Below are 26573 nucleotides of genomic sequence, written 5' to 3'. Positions count from 1 at the left end.
GAGGGCCGTGGGTCACTGCCCATAGAGAGGTGATGGCTGGAGATCTAATGACCTTGAACAGACCTCAGAACCCTGGAACTGGTGCAAATTTGTGTGCAATCCAGGTCTAATCTGGTGCAACCCTGTCCACATGGAGAGTTAAGGTCAGTAACTATGTTGTTCAGGGGGGTGGATTTTTCACTCTCCTGAGCAATGTAGCTATTGCCAAGTAAGTCTATCGGGTAGATCTGGACTGAGTCTGTTTCAGGCCCTTGCCTCATTATCTCAGCCCGTAGAAAGAAAATTCGCCCTTCCCCTAAATCCCTTGCTGGAGATTAGACAGGCAGGTAGCCCTAAAGCCTTCTCAGGCTGTTTCACCCAATCACACCAAGCCTCCATCAATATCAACAGACCATATTAACGCTATGCGTGTGTGCACACAGATACACACACACCCCATGCTGCTCCTGAGCCGGCCCTCCCTACACACTGCCAAGTTTGCCATAGCCCGTGCTAGGTGAAGGCAGCCCTGTGTGGTGGTTTGAGTGGGGCTGGACATCAGGAAATCAGAGTTCTGTTCCCATCCACTAGAGAGCGATGGAGAGCAAGACAGGCCAACTGGAACCTTCCAGTCCAGATGTTTGGATTCTGGGTTGTAGCTCCTTTACCTCTCAGTTTCTCCATCTGTAAAATGGGGATAGATCTTTGTAAAGTACTCTGAGATCCTCAAGAGAAGATGCTAAACAAATGCCAAATAATATCCACCAGGAAGTATTTATTACATTTAACACGCTGGATATTTTACTATCCAGAGACATAGCTAGAGACCAGCATACTCGTTTCACACATGACCTAGTCACTGGGGGTGTCTGAATTGCAGGCTGGGCAGACATACAACACATCAGTGTTACTGCTGATTGAGTTTGTGCCTTAAACAGAGAAGTGCCAGCATGGTGAGGTGAGGGGCGGGTAGGTGGGAGAGGCTAGCCACTCTGAGCATGTACCTAGTGTCTTGGACAGGGCTGCACTTGTAGCAGCTACTTTCTCCTGTGACTTATGCTGCGGCAGCTATATTGCTATTTTTATTGGCCTAACTTAATCAGAACTAGCCAGGATATATCTTTCAGTATCAATGATTTTGATAATGGCACTGAGAGAACACGCCTAAAGATTGCAGCCAATATCAAGCTGAGTCGGGTAGCAAAGGCTTTGGAAGAAAATTCAAAATTATCTGGACAACTGGACAAATACTCTGAAATAAATGGAATGAAAAGGACAAATGCAAAGCACTGCACTTAGGAAGAACAACCAATTGCACACACAGAAAATCAGAAATGACTGCCTAGGATGAACTACTGCAGAAAGGGATCTGAGGGTCATAGTGGAGTTCAAGCTAAATATAAGTCAGCAATGTAACACTGTTGCAAAAAAATACTCATCATTCTGGGGTGTTTTAGCAGGAGTATTGTAAGCAAGACACAAAAATTAATTCTTAAGCTCTACTTCATGCTGATACCTGGAGTATTGTACCCAATTCTGGATGCCACATTTCAGGAAAGATGTGGACAAACTGGAGAAAGTCCAGAGAAGAGCAACAAAAATTATTAAAGGTTTAGAAAACAGGACCTAGGAGGGAAGATTGAAAAATGAGTTTGTTTTTAGTCTAGAGGAGAAAAGCCCGGGAAAAGGAATTCATATACATCTAGGCTGCTTTTGTGGAAAAACTTGCCAGCTGTCTACACTGGCCTCTTTGAATTTGCGCAAGAACACTGACGATCTAATGTAAGATTGTCAGTGTTCTTCCGCAAATACAATGACTCTCCCGTTCGGGAAAAAGCCCTCTTGCGCTAATACTTTTGTGCAAGAGGGCCAGTGTAGACAGCTGAGAACCATTTTGCACAAAAAAGCCCCGATGGCGAAAATGACGATCGGGGCTTTCTTGCGCAAAACCGTGTCTAGATTGGCACGGACACTTTTCCGCAAAAAGTGCCAGTCTAGACGCTCTTTTCCACAAATGCTTTTAACGGAAAAACTTTTCCGTTAAAAGCATTTGTAGAAAATCATGCCAGTCTAGACATAGCCCTACGGTTATGGTGAGGAGGGAGAAAAAACATGTTCTCGTTAACTTCTGAGGATCAGAAGCAAGGAGCAAGAAATGTTTAGATTGGACAGTGGAAAAAACTTCAGTTAAGCTCCAGAAGAAATTGCCAAGGGAGGCTATGGAATCTCATTCATTGGAGGTTTTTAAGAACAGGTTAGACAGATATATGTCAGAATGGTCTAGCTATTACATAGTCCTGCCTTGAGTGCAGGGGACTGGACTAGATGATTTCTCAAGGTCCCATCCGGTCCTACAATTCTATGGTTCCAAGTTGGAGATTGCACCTTCTAGCTCCAGTGTAGCCAGACCCTGTGTCTGAGCCCAGATCTGTACTGGGAACAGCTGGGTGCATTATTCCCTCTGAGCCCTGGGCAGAAGGAATCCTTAGCTTGTACTTAACCCTGACTAAGGTTACTACTTAAAATTCCATCCAGCTCCCAATTAAATCTGTCCCTAGTCGTCACTAGGAGTTGATCCAGACACCAAGTATGAATGATCTCTTGATCATTGCTGTGGGATCCCAGTATACAACATTTACTTCCATTTCAATAACTTTATTAACATTACAAAGGTCACCAGTGTTACCCAGGGGAATGCACCAAGTGTCTGGATCAAACTCAGCCCTGGTGTAACTATGCTTCACTGGAGTTCCTAACAGCTGACCTTGGCCCTCTGAACTTGAGATGTGTTTTGCAGCACTATTGGGGTTCTATAAAGCATTGAAACTCCCCCGCCCCCATCTCCAAGTCACAGCCAGTACTGATGCTAATCCAGGATTTATGCCAGCGTGTCCATCTCATGTGTCTGTCCATGTGTGATTAGGTGGCAGATTGTGAGGCTGTTTGTGATGTCACCCTTTGTCCTCCCAACGTTGGGCACTGTTTTTCTTCCTCGCTTTGGCCATTTCTAAGAGCTTCCCAGAGTATCTTTCATACTTTGTCCAGGGAAGCAGACTACAGTTTCTCTCTCTTTCAGTGTCCCTTGTGTCATGTCAATCTGCAAGGTTGCCTTATAGCCAAGAGATAAGCCCACGTCACCACATTTTATACAGATTTGGATCTATATCCAAACTTCCCTAAAGTCTGGGGCTCTTCAGATTTTGATTTCTTGTCCAGCCATTTATAGCTCTAGGTACCAACAGCCAAGTTCCAATCTGAAACTGATCCAAGCCTGAATCTTTCCAAATTTTGAAGATCTGCATTTTTTAGCTGACCATGTCTAAGTAATGGGCCAAACCAAAACCCCGAATCTACCCCCTTAACTTTGGGGAGATTCTGAATCCAGAGTCCTGGGCCCATGTAAGGTATCAACTAGAGACCATATCCTGGGCTGACTCTCAGAACCTGTGATGATGGGCATTGCATACAACTAGATGAGACTAGAGGAGCCAGCGTTTTGTGTCTCTGCCGCACTCACTCCAGCAGGCAGTGTGTTGTTTTTTTAAGGTAAAGCTAATACTGTTTGGCTTTGAATAGGACTGGTTGTGTCACGGCCCTGATGGTGAGATATGAGGGTTACTGCAGCATGGCCCTTGCTTGCACTCCCACTGGATCAATGGTGGCAGCACAGGCATAGACGAGGCTCAGGTGGTTTTACCACCCTGTTGTCTAGCCGTTTTATGGTGTGCTGATTAAAATAGCCTCTCCCCGTCTACACCAGTGCTCCTGTTCTCACTCCACCTACGGACCGGAGCTGCTCCAGAACAAAGGCGGGAGGTGGGCTGTGAATGCTTGGGGCAGACGCCGCTTGGTGAGAACAGTCTCCTGAGCCAGGTGCTGGTTTGTCTCTGGCAGGGCTTTGGGATGGAGGGAGAATAAGATGCTTTGGCTGAGCTGATGCCAGAAGCTGAGCCTTCACGGGAGTGTTGCAATCAGTAGCAGGAATGGTCCTGATCTACCCTTGTGCGCAGAGAGTTCCTCTCCATGCAGGGCGTCCACTGGGGTTTTGTCCCGTTCGCCGCAGTCAGTGGCAGTTGTTGGGTCTTCAGCGTCTGTACCCGTGTTTTATAGACTAGCCGTGTCCAGCAGCGTCTCTGTGGCCTGGGAGAGTCTGTGGCGTTTTGTCGTCTTGCATTGGGCAGCCATCTTAGCAGCCAGCCGTGAACAGGCAGCTTCTGCTATTCTGACGCTTCCAGGGATGTTCCGCTAGATGGCAGCAGAGAGGGAAGCAGCTGCAGCTCTGAGGGGAACATCTGTTTGTCCCCCACTGTCTGTGACTGTGTCTAACAGAGCCCCGGGTCTTGTGCTTTAACCTTCTCCAACTCTTTCTTCCAGATATTTGGACAGCCCTCATTTATCCCACAGATATTTACACACGGAGAGCAGGTACCGTCCCTCGGACATTTTCCTGTGGCCCCTTGGGGATGTTTTCCTGTTGCCTTCTATGGATGTCTCCCCCTTGACCAGAGTACTGAAAGCCATGTGTCTGAGGTGCAGCACCCTGAGAAACCGTATCGGGGTGTGGCCTGTAGGGAGAGGCCGAGAAATAGTGGGAGGGGAGAGACGGAATAAGTGTCCCACAGAAGCCTCTGGTGTCAAGACAGGGAGTGAATTCTTTCCTACATTGAAGCCACTAATCATGCTTCTTCCGTGAAAGTCTCCGTGTTTCTTGGTCGTTGCCCATTAGCCAGTCATTTGACATGATAATAACGTCAGAACACGCACAGGACATAAACTGCCTGGTGCTTGCATGGTCCCCCTGTCCTGGGTTTGGCTGAGCCACAATGATCAGCATTCAGAACGCCAGCCTGGATCCTCCCAGCCCGGCTCGCTTTGGAGCTAAGACCCTCGGGTGGGAGCGAAGCAGCCAGGAGAGCACCCCAGGGAGCTGGCGTGTGCACTTCAGAGAGCGTGCCCCTTGCACGCGAAAGATGAGAGGAGTGTGTGTGAGGGAGGGAACTGGGGTGTCTGAGTCTGAGAGCACCCAGAGCCTCTTCTCCCACTCAGCCTTTCTGCTCCAGCACCCACTCAGGTCAGTGGGGCACCAAGCAGCGTGGAAAAGACCCTTGGAGATGAGGGAAGGGGGCACTTTGTATAACTCCCCCCCGTCCCCATCCCAGGGAACACTGGTAAAAGGGTGAGACAGACTAGACAGTTGGGCGTGGAGGTAAATTACAGAAGCGAGGCCAGGAGAGAGAGCATTATTATTCTTCCAGTTCGACCAGAATACCCAGTTGACTGATCACTTAGCCATAGTTATTGCTGTGTTTATGAATTTCAGCTCTTAGCTCATCAGGACCTGTCCTTACATAACCCTGACACAATTCTCTGCTTCAAGAGCCAGATAATGCCAGCCTAGGATGGGCCCCAGGCATACAGAAAAGCAGGGGCCTCTCAGATGGTGGTGGGTGGTGAAATGGGAAGCAGAGACTGCAGCAGCAATCAGAGAGGTTGCACAGTGTGGTCTGTGGGTCTCACCATCTACCTGATTATTCACAGCCATTCATTTAGCCATGGAGGGCCCCGCTGGGCTGAGTTCTTCACTTCAGCAGTACTCAGGGTACTTCCTTGCGACCTTCCACTGAGGATCTCAAAGCACTTTGCAGATGCCAGTGAGTTAAGTCTCACAGTACCCCAGCAAGACAGACAAATCGTTGATTTGTGTCAGGCCAAAAACGCCAGTGAATGGAAGATTTTGGCATAGAGGCTGCTCCCCACTGGCTCTGACCACTGCACCATGCTGCCTTGCTCCAATAAGATCAAATCCATGTCTAAACACAACACCTGGACAAACGCTGCCCTGATAAAACCATGCACTCGGCAAGCCTTGGTTTTCACAAGTAGTGGAGGGGAGGAGGCAGGTTCTGAATAGGAGGACAACTGACCCTGCCTCTCCTCCTCTGCAGACAAGGGAGGCAGAGCTATGCGACCAGTACGAGGCGGTGTGTGAATCCGCCTACAGCGAAGCAGAATCAGCAGCTGTGGAGGTGCTGGATCTGCCTCTGCCCAGCTACTTCCGCTCCCGGAGCCACAGCTACCTCCGAGCCATCCAGGCAGGCTGCTCCCAGGAAGAAGACACAGCCTCCGTCCGATCCATCTCACCACCTCCCGCCAGCAGCATCGGTGGCAGCAGGACGCTCCCCAGCAACAGCAGTAAGTGCTACGAGGTGTGCATGCTGGGGAGGCCTGGGGAAGTAGGGGCCTTGGGGGCGGGAAGCAGACTCGGAAAGAGATGGGAGCTCTGGGCAGCAAGGCCATGAACAGCTAGTGTCTGAAATGTTGACCCTTTTGACAGCACTAAGGGTATGTCTACGCAGCAGGGCCAAAGTCAAATTCAGATACGCACCTTCCACTTTGTCAATTGTGTAGCTGTAGTTGAAATAGCTCAATTTGGCTTCCTTCGACTTCCCTTACTCCTCATGAAAGGAGAGTTACAGGAGTCGGAGTAAGAAGTCCGCCAGCTCACCATGATTTCAAAATAATGACGTGCAGTGTAGACGTGCACTGTGTTACTCTGGAATAATGTCAGATATTCAGAAATAGTGCTGCTATGCAGAAGTACCCTAAGTCAGCTACCTGGAGCTGCATTAAAATGGATACAGAATGGTCGGGTCCAGGGTCAGCTTCTTTAACGCTGCTGGGTGTACTAGATGCAAGCCAGATGTCCTTGTCTGGTGTCCGGACACCTGTTGATTTAGCTGCACCAATGTGGTGGTAACCACCTAACAGAGCCTTTGCCATGACAGTCCGACTTGTACATCAGCTTGGGACTGAACCGGGGCCATATGGAGCAGCTATCCTGGGCGGACCTGCTGCAGCTCTGCTATGTCTGGGGCTGTCAGGAAATGGCCTGCCATTGACAGAGGTTGTGGAGCCCACTCCTACAGGAGCTGACGTTAGAGATGGGTGTCATCCAGGCTCTCTGCGCTGCTGCTAATTGGGGATGCTTGTATTCGAGCTTCACAGATGACCCCTAGTTTGTGCACCCAAAAGTGGGGTCTGTGTTTTGCCAAGCAAAACTCCAGATCTGCACTCACATTCCTTCTGAATCTTGGCTCTAGACCTGAGCTTAGTGGTTGTGAGAGGGTCCTTCAGTCCCTCACTCCACACTCCTGCCTCATCCCTGCCTGGCAGCAAGGGCACTTTGACAAAGGCTAGACCTGTAGGACTGAAAGTCCCAGGTCCCAAATTCCCTCAAACCTAGGGCTTGGCAAAAAGAGCGAGAGTCTAAGCCCCAGGGCCTCAAATCCTTAGTATATGGACCAAGTAGGGATACACTAGCCAACCCTTCCTATCTTCCTATCTTCCCCTATCTGCCTCCTTCTCTCTCCCATGCCCTGCCTGTCACTCTTGGAGCCTGCAATTTCCCCAAGCAGCTTGGTGCAGCAGGCAGGGCGAAGCCTTGCATAGAGCATCCCCCTGGGACCCAAGAGTGTAGGGTGATTCTGTCCCAGGCGTCAGCTTTCCCCAGGGGCTGAGATTTCAGCCCTCTCATGGCTACGTGGAGCTGAAACAGGCTGCGATTGCATGTGAATACCAGAGGGGTGGAGGTTAGGAGGTCTGGCCCCCATTTCCTTAGTGATAAAGAACAGAGAGGGCATCTGTAATTAGCATAGTGACCCCTGTGGGGTCTCCCCATAGCCCTGAGTGAGCCTCTGTTATCCAATCCTTCTAAGTGTGTTTCCCATGAATGTGGGGCTAGTGAAAGGTGAGACTGACACCCCTGCAGACCAGCCCTGTATTCATCCATCCACAGACAAGGCAGGAGCAGTGAAAGCATCTCTCAAGTGACCCCACCCCACCAATGGGCTCCAGCAGTGATCCTGGGGGTTGATCTATTTATGGCAATGCCCTTTGTGGGAATCATGCCCGGGCCGGGTCCATGAAGGTAGACTCCCGGCTGGTGGGAAACCCTGGCGTCATTGACTTTTCCAGCACCGCCCATGCTGGTGTCTGAAAATCGTCCTCTGTGGGCCACAGCACCTGTGGAATAACGGAGCAGCACCCTTTGTGGTGTTCCTGCTCCTTGAGAAGGCAAACAATGGGCACCTGCGTGTCATGGCCCTGACGCAGCCTGGAAACCCCGTTCTCTCAAAACCGGCCAGTATGGCAGGGATACTGATTATGCCAGTCACCTTGGGGTAGAGCACATGCCTGAGCACCTCAGAAACTGCCGCCGCCATCACTTTACCACAGCTGACTTTCCAGCACCCCACTGGTTAGCAATGCGTCGGTAGCAGGCTGGGGTAATCAGCTTCCAGCGATGTTTATAACAACCCACTTCTGGAGCAGAGACCATAGCAGCCTCGTCACTACTCAGATCAACCAGAGCCGACCCACCCCAGCCTCCCAAGGGAGACATTTTTCCCTTCAGATTTTCTCTTTCTTGTTGACCTAGATTTCACGTTCCAGAAATAGCTTTCTCTGGCACACCCGCACAAAGGGATTAGATATTGTGTGTGTGAGCCAGAGAGAGAGAGAAATTTCTGTTCCATTAGGAACACAGAGATATGTGTGTTCCATGCTGGGTGTGTAGGAGAATGAGCTCTCTGATTATTTCTAGGTATATTTTTCTCTCTCAGGCTTTTTCCCTACTATGGTGAAAACTATGCTAGCAATCACTGTGTCCTTTCCCCAGGAAGTCAACAGCATACACAGTTCCAATGGTGTTTTCTGCCGTCAGCAAAAGAACCTCTACCCACCTGGGTCAGCAGCCCAGCTTGCTATAGCGGTGTCAGCTTCAGGGTGGACAGGATCTGTATTTGGGAATGTTCCCTCCTTGGTGCTCAGTGTATGTGTGGGTGTCTCTACGACCCCAACATCCTGGCTAGTACATGGCCTGGAGCGGGGGGAGGAGTGGAGGGAGGGAATGTGTAGCTTGCACAGAATCCCCTGCAAATGGTAACAAGTTGCAGACAACAGGAAGAGGACGCTGCATTGTACCCCCCAGGCACAGACAGTCGCAGGGCAGCTTCCACAGTAGCTGCCCATAGAAGAGGCACATGCATGGAAAAGTGGCTGTGGCCATAGGATCCTGGCCAGCTCTGCATGTTTGCCCCAGCAGCGTGTGCTCTGCAGCCAGGATGGAAATGAAAGCAACTGGCAGCATTTTATGTCAGATGCTCTAGCTATGGGAGCCCAGTGCCCCAGGACAGTGGCAGGGGTCGGAGGCCCAGGCAGTAGATGTAAGATAGCAATGCTTTCTATAGGAGGGATTTAAAAGGCTGGGACTGTTCTGCTTAGAAAAGAGATGTCTCAGGGGGTGAAGATAGAGATTTATGAATCCTCGTCCCAGTCTCTTCCTGCCGGCTGCCACCAGGCCATGCTGCCTCCCCACCAGCGCAGTTGTCAGCAGAGATGGATTCTTGGTCTGCTCGTCACTGCTCCCTACTGCCAATCCCCGGCTGGCCTGGTTCCAGCTTGGTATGTCCCAGCTTGCGGCTCTGCCCCTGGAACCATCTCTTAGATGGTGGTGTGAGCGGCCTCCCCTTCCACCTCCTAACAGCAGTGGCCACTGGGTTGCTTGTGCATGCCCCGTTCTGCACCATCTGGGGTGGCGGGTCTGAGGTGCCGTGTGCACTATTTATGGGCATGTCTGTGGTTTCTGCACTTACCTCATGTAATCCTGCCTCTGCTCTTAGCAAGCGTGTGTCTCCCCCGTCTCTGTGTGTCCCTTTCTGCTCTGGCTGGAGGGATCTTTCTCTCGGATCCCTGGGCCAGATTCTATCTTGTAACCTGGCCTCATTGCACTGCCTTAGAGACACATGGAGCTGGAAAGCAACTGGATCTCCCCAGCGGCTATGGGGCCCGTACTACCAGGTCCTATGCCACCCCCTCCTGCTGGGGTCAGGCGGAAAGGGATCTGACCTCAGTGTAATTGTACCCTGCCTGTTCTCAACAGGGTAGAGGCCCGTAAGGGCCATGGCCTGCTGGTATTGTGTAAAACAGCCCCACCGCTGCTCTGCTGTATATTGGGGCCAACAGAAAACTGGGCCCAGTATCAGGGAGCCACAACTGGCTTCTTTGCAGCCCTACTCTGACCTGAGCCCAACTTCTATCTCAGTGTCTCTGCCTTGAGGCCTCTCTGCTACGGGCATGTGTTATTATTGGACAGAACCACAACTGACATTTCCACTTACAGCCACATATGCCTACTGTGAAATGCTAAAATTCACAGAGTCTGATCGTATTGGGAGATTCACACAAGAACCTCCCAGTTCATTCAGCAGGAACATACGGCTGAATAGGGATTACTCTGTGTATGTCTGTCCTGTGCATGCACATGTTGTCGTTGGTTTTATTTTTTCTCTCTCTCTCTTCCTTACTTTGTTTTCTCTCTCCTGCTAGATTCTGTCTCTCTTGCCTCTGTGCCTTCCTTGTGCTTTTTTCCCATCTGATGAGTCACTATCTGAGTTTCAATAAGGACTCAGAAGTTGCATTTTTAAAAAGCTGGACAAAGCTCTCTGTGGCTACATCTAGACTGCATTGCTTTCTTGGGATACCAGTGATATCCCGAAAAAGCAATGCTGCATCCGAGGAACGCGTCTGCTTTTACGAATATTTTTTCGAAAGAACGGACACGCATCTTTCACCATTTCATTCTACGAGGAATAAGAGATGGTTCGAAAGAGCACTTTCTTTCTCAATTTGGCTCCATGTAGATGCGCCAAATTTCGAAAGAGCCTCTTTCTAAGGTAAATTGAAAAAATCTGTTTCCGATTTAACAATGCAGTCTAGACGTAGCCTGTGTGTAACAATCCCTCCACCTGGGGTTACTCTGCATTTCCAGGAGCTGCACCTGCCTCATAGGCAGGAAACAGTTGAATCAATGTGTTTTGTTTTCATTGGCAAGCACGAGTGAGGTGCTGGAACAGCTAGGATCAGATCCAAAGCTGTATGGTTCAAGTCTGGATCCAAGTCTCTGCAGAGCTCAAAAAAGGGTGGCTCTTCCTCTTTGGCTTTTGAGACTAGCTCAGATACATCGATAATGATTCCATTGCTGGAAATCAGAAAGCACTCCAAAGTACAAATCCCATCCCCCGATTCCTGCCCCGAATCTGAATCGAATGGGGGCAGTTACCCATGTACCCTCTGATTTCTCGTAACTTTAAAAGCCAATCCTGCAGAGCGTAGTGCAATCAGAGCCATAAATCAATTACAGCTCCCAAGGCCTTCTTGTAACAGCAGGTGATTCAAGCAGCGCATGTGCTCCCTGCAGGGGCAGCACAAGGAACCGGACTACCTGCAGAGCCAGAATCCCATGGCAGGCCAGGCCTCCCGTAGAAAACTAGTCAAGACAGAGCTGCTGCTCATACAACCGTGGACCCTGGAGGGCAGCTGAGGAACACAGGTGTGGGCATCCCGGTCATACCATGGTACGATGTAGTCAGACAATCGCCGGGGCTTGCAAGGGCATTACCATGATGATCTAACCAACAGACCTTCTCTGGCTGCTAGCACCCTGCCAGCCTCAGATGCGTTTTTTTCATTTCTCAGGAGCAGCTGCAGCAGAGCCAAGACAGGAGCAGACATGGGCCCCCCTGGGCAGTTGGGGGGACTCTCCATTTGGGGTCCCAGGCTCCAGTGGTTCGTTAGTCTGTTCCCGAGGGGCTGTTTGGGTTGTTCATGGTACAGTTCTGCTCCTGGGTGGGCTAGGCTTATGTGTGGGTTGGTTCTGATAAGCCATCGTGTTCCTGGCAGAGCTGGAAGCTTGTTTTACAGGTTCCTTTCCTCCCACTCCAACAGTCTTAATGGTAACCCCGTGTTTCTGGGCTGCATTTCAGGGGGTTAACAGAAAGCATAAAACCAGGTCCACACATGACTGCAGATGGCATCAAGTCAAATCAGAATTAAGCTGAATTCCCTCTCCCTCACATGCTGGAGGCCTTCTTGGGCAGATGTGAGCACAAAACCCAGGCACTGCCATTCTCCTTTCCATCTGTCTGTCTGTCTCTCCTCTAGAGAAAGACTTTCCTCTGTGCCAGAAATTGAGAGGCCAGACCCTGCTCTCAGTTACACCACTATGAACCAGGAGTAACCCTATTCTTCTTACTGGAGTTGCTCTAGATTTACAGCACGGCCACTGAGCTCAGGATCCAGACCACAGGGTGAGCACAAAGTCCAGCACCAAGTATCACCTGAATGGAAACACGGGGCTGAGCAAGTCTCAAAAGTCTTGGGATACTCAGTAGGGTGGGGGTAGGGACAGATCACCGCAAAGAGGAGAGCAATGAGGAAATCGTGTCCTTCCCCTCCCTGCCTTTACTGTTCTCGACTGGCAGGGAGCTAGGCCATCCCCAGCAGAACGCAGCCCGCTCTTCCCGCCAAGAGAGCCTGGGATTATATAAAAAAAAAACTAGGGGAAAGGAGCAGCTTGAGGAGAAGGGGGGCTTGGAAGAGGCCCCTCAGCCAAAAAGCCTTTTGTGTGTGTGAGAGATACTCTGGGAGGAGAGTCGTGCTGAGGAAGTTGTCACCATGGCACCCGGCTCTTTGTCACTCACTGGAGCTGTCAGCTCTGTGTGGCTGAGCCCGGCTGGCAGTTCCGTGACAATTAGTCTTGGCTGTGGAGCTGGGGTGTGAAAGGCAGGTTTTGTTTGGCAGATTTTCACTTCCAAACTCCCCCGTTTGTTTGCCGTGATCTGTCCCAACCCCCACCCTACTGAGTATCCCGAGGAAGGGCTGTTTTCGGAAGCCATCTTTGCACACTTTTCCATCCCAAATGTGATGCAGAACCCCTTGGATGTCAAGCAGGGGTTGCGTGTCATGACGACAGTTCTGCACCCCGGCACGTTACACCATTCCACTGCCCTCCCCAGACTGCACAGAGCCTCCTTTCAAGTGCCTCTGTTCTCATAAGAGTGGGCTCTGTCCTGTCCTCACTTCCAGCTGCCATCCCTTCCTCATACTCTCTCTCCTTCTTACGAGGGTATTTGCCTGCACCACAGACCATGCCCCGCCAAGCCGTGGAGTGAGGTGTGTGGAGCAAGGTGCTGTGGGCTCTAGTGGATGAGATCTGGGGTCAACTGTAAGTTATTTTAGGCCAGAGGTTCCCAATTTGGAGCTCATGGAGCACTTGTCGGTGTCCCAAGGGAACTGGCTGGTGACATGTTGCTGGGTATCCTCCTTGTTTCCAGGTGAGAGAAACAGAATATAGAGGAGGGGAAGCAAAACCATTAAGAACAAGACTTACTGCCCTGAAGAGTTAAACAGTCAGGGTCTGTTAAACTGCCCTGATCTTGCTACTCTATGTAAGAAAATGTTGGGGTTGTCATGGGGATGATCTGAGGGACATGTGAACAGCCGTGAAAGTAACTTAAAATGTCTTCCAGGTACTGTCCTACTGCAGCCTGGGTCCCTGCCAGCTCTTTGCATAGCTTCCTGCTGGCTTTTACTGCAGCTCTTGCTGGAGCTGCACACCAGGGTGCACCTGCTTACTTTCACCTCTGGCTGTGAATGTAAGGGTTGGGTCCACAAGACAGTCTCAGGTAGGAAGGGGCCTGTATGGGCAAAGGTTAGGAGCTGGACGGGATATCCTAGAGGTTAATAGGATAATTAAATGGAATTGTTTCTCACCCTTTTGCCCATTTCCTTTCTGTGTTTACCTCCACTTTGGTCCAGATCCTGAAACGATATGTAGGCCCCTCACTGCCATTGAAATAAGTAGAAGTCAGGACCCATACCTTTGATAATCTGGGCCTTAGACTGCAAGCTACTCAGGCAGGGATCTGGTTGGTGATGTCCTTGAATGATGGAGGATGATCAAGGGTCCATGTTGTCTGCTCCAGAACTGTCCACTGCCTTTGATACCACTACTCATGAGGTTATACTGACATAGCTGCAATACGTGGGGTCTCCAGCAGGCATAGATGGAGCTACTTGAGTAACTGCGTTCTTTCCCATTTTGAGGTAGTGTTGGGAAGCCTGAAGGGTCAGTTTTGTCATTCTTCCTCTTCAACACCCGCACTAGGACACTGGAAGAGTTAGCGAGCAGACAGACGCAGGCAGAGAGTACTCAGTGTGCTGACGACGTCCCGCTCTGTGTTCCCATCACTCCAGTCCCAGCCAGTGCAGTGGAACAAATAAGCCAGTGTCTGTGAGCTTGGGCTGGCTACAGTTCAGTCTGGATAAAATGGAGATAATGCATGGTGTAGGCGTGGGGAAGCAGCTGAAGACTCTGGCAGCTCTATTGACTGAAGGCATGTGTCTGCCATTTGCATCCTTTGTTCAAACCCTGGGTTAGTTCTGGACAAGTAAGGGTTATCTGGAGACAGGAGCCCTCTTTGCCATATGCATCTTCTTGCCAATGAAGGGACCTTATCACAGTCACCCATCCTTTGTTACTTCAAGGCTGGATTACTCTAGTATTCTCTCTTGATGCACCTTATCATCAGCCAGAATGTGTATCTTATGCAAAAAGCAACTGCCGTCTATTTAAAAGGCAATTTTAAACCTGACACATATGACACCAGTGCTGGGGGAGCTGACAGTGTTTCCAGGTAGTGCTAGTTTTAACATACAAAACCCCACATGGTTTAATCGTGGGAGATCAATTCTCTCTCCATGCTGTAAAGTGCAGCTGAGATTAGCAAACATTTTGAGTCAGGCTCCTGTTATAAATGCGAAGGAAGAGAGGTGCTATAAAGGCCCCTTTGACTTTGCTCCCACAGAGTCCAGGATGGCTAACTTTCTGGGCATGTGTCTGCAGAGCCCATTTATTTCCCCCCGTTTGGGAAGCAGCTGGAGGATGAGCTGCTATTGGGTAGGTAACAATACTTAGCTCTTACCTAAGACAGCTCTCAGAGCACTTCACAGTGGTCCTGTGTGAGGCAGAGCAGTGCTTTTACAGAGGAGAACTGATGAACCTTAGAGGCTAAGTGCCTTGCCCAAGGTTGCACAGGAAGTCAGTGCTGGAACAGTGAGCTGAACATAAATCTCTGGGGTCCTAGGTTTGGGCCCTACCTCTGGATTACTCCGCTCTTGATGAAAATGTTGTACAGGCAGTCCCCGGGTTACGTACAAGATAGGGACTGTAGGTTTGTTCTTAAGTTGAATTTGTATGTAAGTCGGAACTGGTACATATTGTAGGGGAAACTCTAGCCAAACATTTCTCCAGAGCTCAGTTTTATTCTCCCACACCTCACTTCCCTCAGTCCTTTATTCTCAAGCTGAGGTGTCTGCTGAGAGAAGCCGCTCCGCGTCTCCCTGGTCTGCTGGGGGGAAGCAGCTAGTGCGGGGTTGCCTCACCCCGTTTGTAAGTAGGGATTCGATGTAAGTCGGATCCATGTAACCCGGGGACTGTCTGTACTGGTGATTTACTAACGACTGCATCTCAGCTATTTACGTGTAATATTGCGGGCCTCCCTTTTGTTAATATAACAGAGGTACCTAGGGCAGGGCTAGGCCAGTGTCATTTACCTCTGTGTCTCAGGGATGCATGGAATAAATAGAGATGAAGGGGAAGTGATATAATCCCCAGTTTCCCCTGCCAGCAGTCAGTGCTGAATGTGGCTTGAATAAAGGAGAGGAGGCTCTATCATAAATGGGATCAGCCATTTTGGTAAGACAAAGCTTACCATGTGCCCCATGACTCCATGTTTACTACTGGCTTTGCCAGATCTCTAACACCCCTTTTCCCACACACAAATTAAGGGCTGCTGGCAGCAAGACCATGGGGCAGCGATGGGGAACCTAGGCTAGTGAGTGGGCTGCACGACTGGCCCGCCTTCATCTTAGTGCACCATGAGATTGGTGTAACCAAGGCAGTCGCCTGGGTTAGGGTAGTGTTGCTCACTGCGCTTGGTACCTAGAATTTGTGGGGAGCTCTGACTGAAAGATAGCAGCACTTTGATTCCATGCAGAGGGAGTGCAGGGCTCCCACCGTTGTGTGCAATCAGCAGGCACCTCAATTCACAGGCCCTTGTGTAATAGGGGTAGGAAAAAAGCTTTGGGCATCAGCAAACAAAATGTCTCCGGGGCCATAGAGAAAGCCCTGATGCATGTTACCATCCTCTGCCATGGGGGGACCCAAGTCATAGAATCCTAGGGCTGCAAGAGACCTCATGGAGTCCAGCTCCCTGTCTAGCAGCAAGATTGCAGGGGTCCCCCCCGCAGCAAGAACGCCAGGGCCTGTGCTTGGGGGGCTCTTTGTGCTCCAGCAGCCCAGGGCTTTGCATAGACCAGCACCCTGGACCGGCTCCCCGAGCCGCCCCGGGACCTCAAGCAGAGCAATGGGGTGGGCTCAGGCCGGGCTGCCGCGCGGTCCGGGAGACCAGCGGGATCCGCGCGAATACTCCGCCCCCGCCCGCATCCTCGGGCGTGGGGGCGTGGCCCGGCCGGCTCCCCGAGCCCCGCCCCGGGGCGGCGCACAGCTGCGGCGGGGCGCGGCGCGGCAAGCTGCGGGAGCAAGCGAGGCCCGTGCGGCTCTGCCCTTGTCGTGCCGCCCGCCGCATCCCCCTGCCCGGACCCGCGAGTCCCCCACCCCCGGCTGCTGGGGCCCGTCCTCCGCCCGAGGGAAGAGCCGCCGCCCTTCCTTTGTGTCTCCCATGGCTTTGTGTCTGGAGCTGTGCAAGCGATGTGAGTGCGGGGCGCGGCGGGACCCGCGGGGAGGCCTGGGGAGCGGGCGCGGGGTCCCCATCTTGCTGCGCGGCTCGGCCGGGCTGGTGCTTTCCCGGCCGCGGTCCGACCCGAGCCGGAGCCCGGCAGGATGTGAGCTCATGTGCCTATATTTGTCCCGGGCCGGCCGCGGCTGCATTTTTCCCTGTCTGAGTAATGACACGCGGAGCCGCTCGCGAGCTGTGACCCCCGGGGCAGCTCGGGGGGCGGGTGGTTCCGAAGCACTCAGATGCTAAGAAATTAAGCCTCTCAACAGGCAGGCGCGGGCGGCCGCGGACCCGGCGGATCCTTTTCAAGGTGCCTCCTGCAGGTTCACTTGGAATTAATAAGGGTTTTCGCTGTAATGGGAAAGCTGTGAAAGGGGATTCGGTCCCTTGACACGGGAGGTAAGTTGTAACGGGGGTGCTTTCACATACACGCAGGATACAGCAGTTCCTTGGTTCCCTTGTGGAAAACTGGCCGGAGAGACTAAGAGAATGAGCAAACTGCCCCTATAAAATCCCCTAACTGAAGTTTATGGGGCTATTGTAGGGTTGCAATCTGCAGATTTCTTTCAGCATGATTATTGCTCTGGCTCGGCACATCCAATTAATGTTTTGCATTATAAGGAAGGCATGGAATGTCTGTAGGCACAAAGGGGGTGTGGTGAGTGAGGCTTGGCCGGCTGGCAGGCAAAGTACATCCCATCTAGGTCTTCCTTTCCTCTGATTCTGATTTAGTTTTTCCTCTTTTCCCCTGCAGCTATGTATCTCCCTGAACAGTCTTGCTTGCAGGGATAGATGTTGTGGCTGGGCAAGTGAGCCTAAAGCTTAGTCTTTGGCCCTCCTACCCTTTGATCTGGGTGAGGTGTTATGAAAATGTCTCACGCCGTTTGTTACCCCCTCCCCCTGGTCCGTGGACAGAAGATACTTTGTCTTTTAGGTTGGAATCCTGCTGTGTTTTCCTCTGAACTGACACATTCCTCCCCAAACTGGGAAAGACCAAGAAACAAATTGTCTACAGTGCCCAGGGTAGGAAGCCAGGCTGCCTGCCGGGGAGACTTGCCAGATCCTATACAAAAAGATTCCCTCGTCCGCTATTGTCAGCTCAAGGCTTTGTGGCTACCACATGGCCTTACTGGCACATTGTTGGAATACAGTGAACCCTCGCTACTTCGCGGTTCGACCATCGCGGATTCACGACTTCGCGGACTTTTTTCATTACATTATGTATATACGTGAATCCGCGATGGTCGAACCGCGAAGTAGCGAGGGCTCGCTGTATACATGTTAAATATACATGTCCCTACTTCGCGGATTTTCAACTATCGCGGTCGGGTTTGGAACCTATCTACCGCGATAAACGAGGGTTCACTGTAACCAGGGCAGCAGGCTAATGGTGGATCCTCCTGTTTCTCCTCAGATCATCAGTTCAGCCTGTGCATTGGGATGCAGACCCTTCTGCCTCTGGGTTCAGGATGCCCTGTATGGAATTCTATAATGCTGCTGCTGTAAGGGGTGGGTGACAGTACTTCTCCAGGGAAAGGAAATGAGAAACTGTGTGCTTTGTGATGCTATAGAGTCTGTTAATTGAGCATGCATACCTGTACTCCCCTTGTATTTTTAGACTCTTCAAGAGCATGAAGAAGAAATGTACTGGCATACTACATCTGCTATAGATAGAGGACAAGTTCAGAAGTGGGGGAGCCTGAAGCTAGGTTAAAGCTTTCCCATCAGTGTGTTCTTATTTCCTTGCCCCTCATAAACTAAGGAGGGTCATGCCAGGTTAGTACCTCAGGGTTCTGGCTTAACACTGAAGATTTCTAAGGAGTACGTAGCTGTTGCAGAAGGAATATTGCTATTTCATTAGGTTGCATCCTCCCGTGAAGAATACTGGCTGCTGTCGGTGGTGTATGCTGTTATAGGTTTGTTTTGTTTGGGACATGATGGATGGTGGATGAAACATGAAAGGTGAGGCCTTGAGTGCTTGTTAAGGCCCTGTGACTGTTAGCAGTGTGCTGGCCAAAAGGGGCTAGATTTACCAGTTGCAAATTCTGCCTTCAGAGTCACTTGGATATAGTGATCTTTATTCCTTTCTTAAACTGTTTGGTGTTGCTGTCCTCTGTCACGCAGGAGCTGTGGTTCAAAGAGGTGGCAGTTCTTGAGAGGTTTGTGGGGTCAGTGAGGGAATTATTCCTTGCTCAGTCTGTCCTTCTGCTTGAAGAGCACTGTGGAAATGTACCGATTGTTTGCATCTCAATACCTGTTTCCATTACAGAATTCCAAAGCACTCAGATGCTAAGAAATTAAGCCTCTCAGACCTTCAAGCAGAGGGAGTGTCATTCTCCTTATTTTACAAGTTGGAGAAATGGACCATAAGTAGTTTGCTCAAGGTCACACAGGAAATCTATCGCTGAGACAGGAATGGAACTCAGAGTCCAAAATCTGCCCACAAAGAGGTGACATGCAATTTTGGGTCCTTGAAAATGCACCAGTCCTTTAAAAGGGAATGGGCCAGATTTTTCAGCTGGTATAAACTCTACTAATAGTAGTAGACAGGTGTGTTCCCATCCATATGCCAAAAATTCACTACATCTCTGACTAGATTAGAAGCAGATTTCCACTCCATCATCTGACCCCAGTGCAGTCCCACTCATTTCAGTTGGACTAGTGGCAGAATAAGTGCTAAATGTAAGTGAAGGTGGCAGAATCTAGCCCATATAAATCCCTGCCATATGGGAAACATGTCGCAATATTTGCCCAACTATGGACAACACAGCCTGTCCCTATTGAGATGGCTTCAGTATTCTCCTGATTTGGGATTTTGAAGCCACAATTTCTGGCTATGAAAGGGAAAAATTTCACCTGTCCACAAACTGGCAGGTATCATTTTAATTTCCGACCACATTTCACATTAGCTTGTGTGACCAGGTGCATGTCAGGTGCACAGTTGCCCAATTTTTGCATGCATTTTTGCTAGATTTTTAAAGCCATTTCTGACAGTTTCGCCCAAGTTTATTTACTGCTTCAATCCTGTGTGCATAGTGCATATAAGATCTGCAGGCTGGTGGTGCTTGCTGCTGGCTTGTTCATAGAGCAAGAGCACTATCTTTTAAAACTGTTTTTAACATAGAATAAATAACCATTGTGAGGCACTTCCAAACTGCAGTTACATATCAACTTGGCTTCCATAGCTTTTTCTGTTGCCCACACTTTGCTCAAATGTGTGTCACCCAGGCAGTTAATGTGATGGTGAATGGTGTATTTTCTTCATGACAGAACACACTTACCTGTCTGCAGAGGTGAGATTTCACAGCCAAATTGCAATAGGGCTTTTCTACACTCCATATTTCATTTGATGTTTCCTGCTCTTAAATGACTGCAGATTGTTCCTGGGTTGAGGCTGTGTAATTGGATTCAGTGCAGTGCAAGTTATAGAAACATATGTGAGCTGGGAGGATTAGGGTTTTGTGGACGGGTGGCCTTCTTTAAGAAAAATCCACTTTAATTTCTGCCAGGAAAAGTTGTCAGTACACTCTCCTGTCAAAGTAGATTTTACAACATTACCAGTAAGTGTAATTGCAGTTCCTTTGAAAGCAGATTAGAGTCCATGCTGTCAGGATCAAGTTCCACAATGGTGGTAATCAGGACAGAGTGATGAACTCTGGTTTGTGCTTCAGAAAGATACTAAAAAAAATGGGCTCCTTTCTGCACCCTAAACCCTATCCCACATCACTTTGTTAATTAGCTCACACAGAGTGAGAATTCTGTCATGGAGTGCGGGCGAAGAGGTGAGCCAAAGAAATGACTTGTAGACACTTTGTTCCCAATGATTGTCTCTCCAGTGGCCCCTGAAATGTGCCAATAAGGAAGGGAATGGTGGTCCCCTTTTTGCCACAGATTTCCTTGGTGATCTTGAGCAAGTCATTCCCTTTCTGTGCCTCAGGTCTCCGTTTCATAGAGAGGGATAATAGCACTGCCCTGTCTCATGGGGTGATGCAGGGACAAATGGGTTAACAATGGGGAAGTGTGTGAATACTCTATAAGGGTAGCTGTATGGAAATAACAGGACCCCTAGGGTCACTTCCCCTCCCACCTAGAAACAGAGCCTGCTGTGCAGTCTGCAGTGCCAGGACAGACAGGGAGCTGCCTTAGCACCCCCTTTGGTTACCTGATCCCTCTGCAGCAACGAGACCCAGCACTTGACATTCCACGACCCATAGTTGAAAACCACTGATCTAAGCTATGATCTATAGAACAGTGACCCTTGTAGCCTTTGATACACATAGCGCAGACTCCACTTCAGGCTAGGAAAAGACTGGGGGTTTTTTAGGTCTGAATGACTCACTCAGGAGGAGAGGCGATTTGACTCCAATTCTTTTCTTAATCCTTCTTTATAAAGCATTTAAATAAAACAGAAGCAGTTATCAGCGGGAAATAGCAATGAGTTTTGCTGCTTCTTTCCCTCCCCTTGCATTCATGCTTTTAGGCTATTAACTGTAATGCAGGACAAAGGGCAATGAAGTAGCAGTGGCTTTGCAGAATCATTGGTGCCTGTGCTATCATGCAGAAGGAAGAATTGTCCAAGAACAGCATCAGCCAGAATACCACTGCCTGCCCTGCTGCTTTTTCCTCTTACCAGCCAGTGTGCACCGGAACTTAGTTATTCTCATTACCCTGTTGGCACTTTCTGGGAGAAGCCTGTCAGTTCTCTTTACATCACCAGTGGGCTGGTGAAAAATCTCCGACTAGACTGACCTTCACAGCCTGAGGAAGTTACAGCCATTTTCAAAATATCAAACAGCAGAGTTAGGATGTCTAAAGAATGGGATCTAGAAATAATTAGTGTTGTAAGGCCATGATATCAATTGATGGTGTGCACATTCAACGGGAACTTAAGTTTAAGAATACCTACATGCTTAAATCATGTAATCCCCATTTTTCATTGACTGTCAATAGGATTTCGCCACTTAGGTGGTTGACTCTCTTATTAAACTACCCCAGTCTTCAATCCCATTGCCCTGTCTCAATGGATGTAGAAAAAATAAATTTGAGAAGGGCAAAAGCCTTCTGTTTGAGGAGAGTTGGGAGACTGGGTCTCTTGGTTTAGAGAGGGGATGGAGACACGTAGGAGATATACAAAATGAAGGTTATAGAGAGGATAAATTAGACATTCCTTTTTACCCTCTGTCACATGAGAAAAAGGGGATGTTAATGAAACTGGAAGGCAACATATTTAATATTAATGAAAGAAATAATTTTGCACAACATTGCAAGATATCCGTGAGGCCAAGAATTGAGTCAAAAAGGTATTAGACATTTATATGCCTATTTATAGGGTAGCATCTAAGGATTCCAGTTGTGGATTGGAGCCCCATTGTGCTAGCCACGTACACACTTAGAAGGCGTGTAAACCCCCATGCTTCAGGGTATAAAGCCACCACTTCTTGACTGGGACTGGGAAGAGACTTTCCCCACTAGACTGGTTATTCCATAGTTGTCCCATATGAAGATTCTTGTAACAGAAGCTTCAGGGGAAGGTACAAGTCACTGTCAGAGACAAGATGCTGGTCTAGAGGGAGCCCTGATACAGAATGCCAATGGCTATGTTCATGTCTCCGTATGCAGTATGCTACTGTGTGACTCTTCTTGGAGATAGTCCCCTGTATGAAAAGAATTGGGCTTTTTTAGGGAAACATATAACAGAGTAGCTGCAATTTCCTGTGCATCCCCCTGCCTGTTTTCCCCGCTTCCCCTCTTCACTGGGCACTGAGATCCATCTTGCCCTCTCCTTGTGCCCACATTCTGCACTATGTGTGTCTTTGTACAGTGTTTCTCCCCAGCTTAACAGTGCTCACTGCCAGGCCTGGACTCTTAAGTAGGTTTATTTGTCCAGATATAAGCCCATAATAGACTAAAACAGTCTTTCATCTACCCTTCTCCTGGGATATCACAGCCTCCTTTCCAAAGGGTCTAGAAATCCTGCTTGCAGCTTCCCAACCAGCTCCCTTCTCACAGCTAGCTCTCATTCAGCCAGCTCTGCTGCCCTTCTGGAGCCAGGGCTACAACCCTGAGCATCTGGCCTCTTGTTCCCAGGATCCATCATCCCTGTTAATGTTACTCCTCTATGGTTTCTCGTCCAAGGTACAACCTGCCACAATCATTTCTCCTCTTGTCCTGTGACAGGCCTGTATCGCCCCCTGAGGTAGCCCTGCCTCCTTTAATTGACTAGCTCCACCTGCTCAGACAGAGGCCCTGGCCTACTGACAGGGATCAGCTACCCTGTGGCAGGACCCCCTAACTTTTCCATGTTGGAAATGTCTTTCCAGCTTGCCACCTCTGCCCAAACACAAGACCCTGAGTCAGTCATGTCCTCCTTATTCATGAAGCCTGTAAGGAGCCCGTCAGTGCTGCTGCTTTACTGATTGGACTGATGAAACATTCCAGTCCCCTGATCTCTGATACTCCTGGGCTGCATTTTGCCCCTTTATGCTGCTACTCTGAGCAGTGTAGCTCCTTGAGTAACAACACAGAGCTGACATTAGAGCCCAATAACAACCCCTTACAGCCCCTAGTTTAAGTGTGCCAGGGACAAAAAGGGAGATTCTGGGGAGGGGTGAGAGCATGACTAGAGCACTCTGGGCTCTAGCTCTTCTAAACTGGTAGAATATCCAGTAGAGACTATGGAAAGCTTTGAGAGCAACCCCAGGGATTGCTGTAATGTTATTCTGGGGGCTGAGCAGTCCCAGAATTCAGGAGACACAGGGTTTAAAGCCACATCTACCGTAGACTGCACTTTCTGAGCTCCCGCTCTACAGCAGTCTCAGCTCCTTTCATCTGTGGGCTTAATTCTGAAAGGTTCTTGGCTTTTGTAGCTCTTAATTGAAGGTATTCAGGACTTCTTGGGAACAAAAGCCTGGGCACAAGGAAACTGGCTGGGGTCTGACAAATGGCAGCACATTGTGTTGGCTCCCAGCACATTGTGTTGGCTCCCAGCATATTGCTGCTTGAACAGCAAGCCCTGCCATTGCATGGTCATGCACACTAGCAGGCTCAGCCTTACACTTAACAAGCTCTGATGTTGGTCATGAAGTATAGTTGCAGAATTACAGTAAAATCTCTTTGTGTATTATGGAGATTTCCATAGCTAATTGTGGGCATGACATGATATTACACTGCATGTTAACATTTATTGGTCTTGTGCCAATATGCTTAGCAGAGGTGCCAATGCCAGAAAACACTGCTGATTACTAAGTGGAGACTGCCCAAGTTCACTCTATCTAGAGTAGGTGGCCTGCTGGCTCTCCAGTGTAGTAATGGCTTGTACAAGTGAGATCCCTGTAAAAAGTTGCACATATAAGCTGCTCAGTCCTCTAGATACAGGACAGGTACAGCAATGGGAGCAGTGCAAATTTCCCCTCTCCTGCCCTGTCCATCTACCTCAGTCCCAGAGCTGCCTTTAAGTGTAAGGCAGTGGTCACCAACCAGTAGATCGGGATCTACTGGTGATCCTGACTGGTTTAGCCAGGAAGCTATCAAGCGCTGGCCCTCCACCTGCTGTCATGCTGCTCCTGCCCTCTGCCTTGGAGCTGCTTCCGGGGAGCCTCCTGCTTGCTGTGCAGGGTGTGGTAAGGAGAAGAGGAGGGTGCTGATGTCAGTGTATCCCTCCTCCCCCCGCTTCTGTACCCGATCTCCACACAGAGAGAAGGGGATGGAGGGAGCTTGGCAATGAAAATCTGTCATTCGCACAAACTCTGTGTGTGTCTGCCATTCTCACAAACACACATTGTCCTTCACTCATCTCCCAACCCAACACACATGTGGGGGGTTGTTGTTATTTCTTTTACTGCTTGCAAAGTGGGTTACTTTTGGTTTTTGACTGGTCTGTACATTTCATAATTGTCATTTCTCCCTTATGCTTAAATATAATTCTCTGAGTAGTGAGTTCTAAAATGTCTAACCTGTCATGACTGGAGTAATTATCCCTATGGTAATTGCTGCTCCTGGAAATGGCTGGCATGTCCCTTCAGTCCCTGAGAGAGGCAAAGCAGGAGTGTTTTCACATGCTGTCTTTGCCTGAAGACACCACTCCTGCAGCTCCATTGATCAGTAATGGGGAACTGGGGCCAGTAGAAGCTGTGGGTTCAGTGCCTGTAGATGAAGGGCAGCCCATGGAGCCACTGCTGTACATGCCAGCTGCTTTCAGGAGTGGTGCAGGGCCAGGGCAGGAGTAAGACTGCCTTAACTCCACCGCTCCACCACCCGGAAGCCATCTCTGTTAAACAGTGTCCAGCCAGAACCCCTGCTTCCTGAACCCCTTTCCCAGCCCTGAACCTCCTACACTGATGTGAGTCCACCTGCACCCAAACTCCTTCACAGAGCTTGCACCCTCAAACTCCTGTTAGACCCCAATCCCATCACTCTGCACTAAGCCCAGAGCCCCTCCCAAACTCCTTGGCCCAAGACCTGAGCCTGCACCCCAACCCATATCCCAGCCTGGTGAGAGTGAGTGAGGGTGGAGGAGGAAGGGGGATAGAGTGAGCAGGGTGAGGGCTCAGAAGGGATGAAGCAGGGGCAGAAGGAAGTGGGACAAGGGTATTTGGGTTTGAGGTAAATCTTACATTGCGCTTAAACTGAAAAAGTGAGCTTGTGGTGAGAGAGGTTGGAGAGCCCTGGTGTAAGGAATAGTCGCTTCATCGCCGTGCCCCTCAATCCTGGCCGCTAAAACTGCGACGCGTGACACACCATGCGCGCGTGCCCTGGGTGGCATGGACGCCTGAGACTAAAAGCTGAAGTCCTAAGCCAGGCCCAAATGGCAACGAGAGCGTGCGAGAGTCAGACACTCGCCTGTAGCTGTTGACGTGCCTTGTGCTGGGGGGTTCCCTTTTAAATGTGCGATTTACTGGAGGAGTGTCCCGGTTTGCATCAAACCCAGCCTGCCCGGGGCGGGTCTCTTACCGCACAGCCTACGGGCCAGGAACGCGACACGCCGGGCCGGGTCCCCTGGTGCTGCTGGAGAATAGCCCCCCCCGGCGAGGCTGTGAGCAGGCCCGCAGTGCGCCCCTCCGGGCGGGCTCCCTGGGCGGACCCCGGCCCCCCTTCCGCGCTTTCCGGCCGGGGGGGGGGGTTTGCAGCAGGCCGCAAAAGGAGGTGAGCGGCGCCCCGCCCGGCATGGGCCCGCGCTCCCGGCAGGCCCGCGGGCGGGGGCGGGCTCGGCAGCCTGCTCGCTGCTCCTCCCGCCCCGCCCGCGCCGGGCCCGAGCGCCGCGGCTCCTCGGGGGAGCGAGCACCCGAGCGGGGAGGGGAGCAGAGGCCGCCCCCGGCTCCGCCTCTCGCTCCTGTTCGCCCGGCGCGGAGCGCAGCCAGCCCCGCTCCGGCCCTGCCCGCGGGTGAGAGCGCGGTGGGTCCGGCCTGGGGGGGAGCGCCCCGTGGGGGGCAGGTGTGTGTGGCGGGGGCACCGCGTGCGCTCTGCCCCCTCTGTGTGGGTGGGTGGGGGGTGTTCTTTCTCTGCCCCCCCCCCCCCGTGTGGGGTGGGTGTGTTCTTTCTCTCTCTGCCCCCCCCTCCCGGGGTGGGGTGGGTGTGTTCTTTCTCTCTTCCCCCCCCCCTCTCTCCCCCCCCCCGGGTGTGGGGTGGGGTGGCTGTGTTCTTTCTCTCTCTGCCCCCCCCCCTCCCGGGGTGGGGTGGGTGTGTTCTTTTTCTCTTCCCCCCCCCCGGGTGTGGGGTGGCTGTGTTCTTTCTCTTTCTGCCCCCCCCGGGTGTGGGGTGGGGGGGGGGGTGTTCTTTCTCTCTCTGCCCCCTCCCCCCGTGTGGGGTGGGGTGGGTGTGTTCTTTCTCTGCCCCCTCTGTGTTTGTGGGGTGGGGTAATCTGGGGGGTATCGTGTGCTCTCTGCTCCCTTTGCGTGGGGGGGGGGTAGGTTTGCTCTCTCTCTCTGCCCCCTTTGTGTGTGGGGGGGAGGCTGTGTGTAC

The 26573-nt window shown here is 50.7% G+C and overlaps 1 protein-coding gene across 4 annotated transcripts in view; it reads left to right on the top strand.

The window, feature by feature from the left end:
* DLGAP4 (DLG associated protein 4) overlaps positions 1-26573 on the top strand; it is a 373686-nt gene that overhangs the window by 291765 nt on the left and 55348 nt on the right. For 2 of the 4 annotated variants that reach the window (XM_025186419.3, XM_075901397.2), the window contains exons 7-8: positions 4354-4404; positions 5925-6171. In XM_025186419.3, coding sequence (XP_025042204.2) covers positions 4354-4404; positions 5925-6171 — 298 coding nt within the window. Of the gene's footprint in view, positions 1-4353; positions 4405-5924; positions 6172-16374; positions 16591-26573 lie in introns of those variants that run through there. The other 2 variants (XM_075901398.2, XM_075901402.2) reach the window with 2 other exon arrangements.

This window comes from Pelodiscus sinensis, chromosome 17 (assembly GCF_052426305.1).
Source record: "Pelodiscus sinensis isolate ZL-2025 chromosome 17, ASM5242630v1, whole genome shotgun sequence".
Lineage (NCBI taxonomy): Eukaryota > Metazoa > Chordata > Testudines > Trionychidae > Pelodiscus > Pelodiscus sinensis.
Note: the sequence above shows the minus strand (reverse complement) of the source record. Positions and strands in the feature narration are given on the sequence as shown.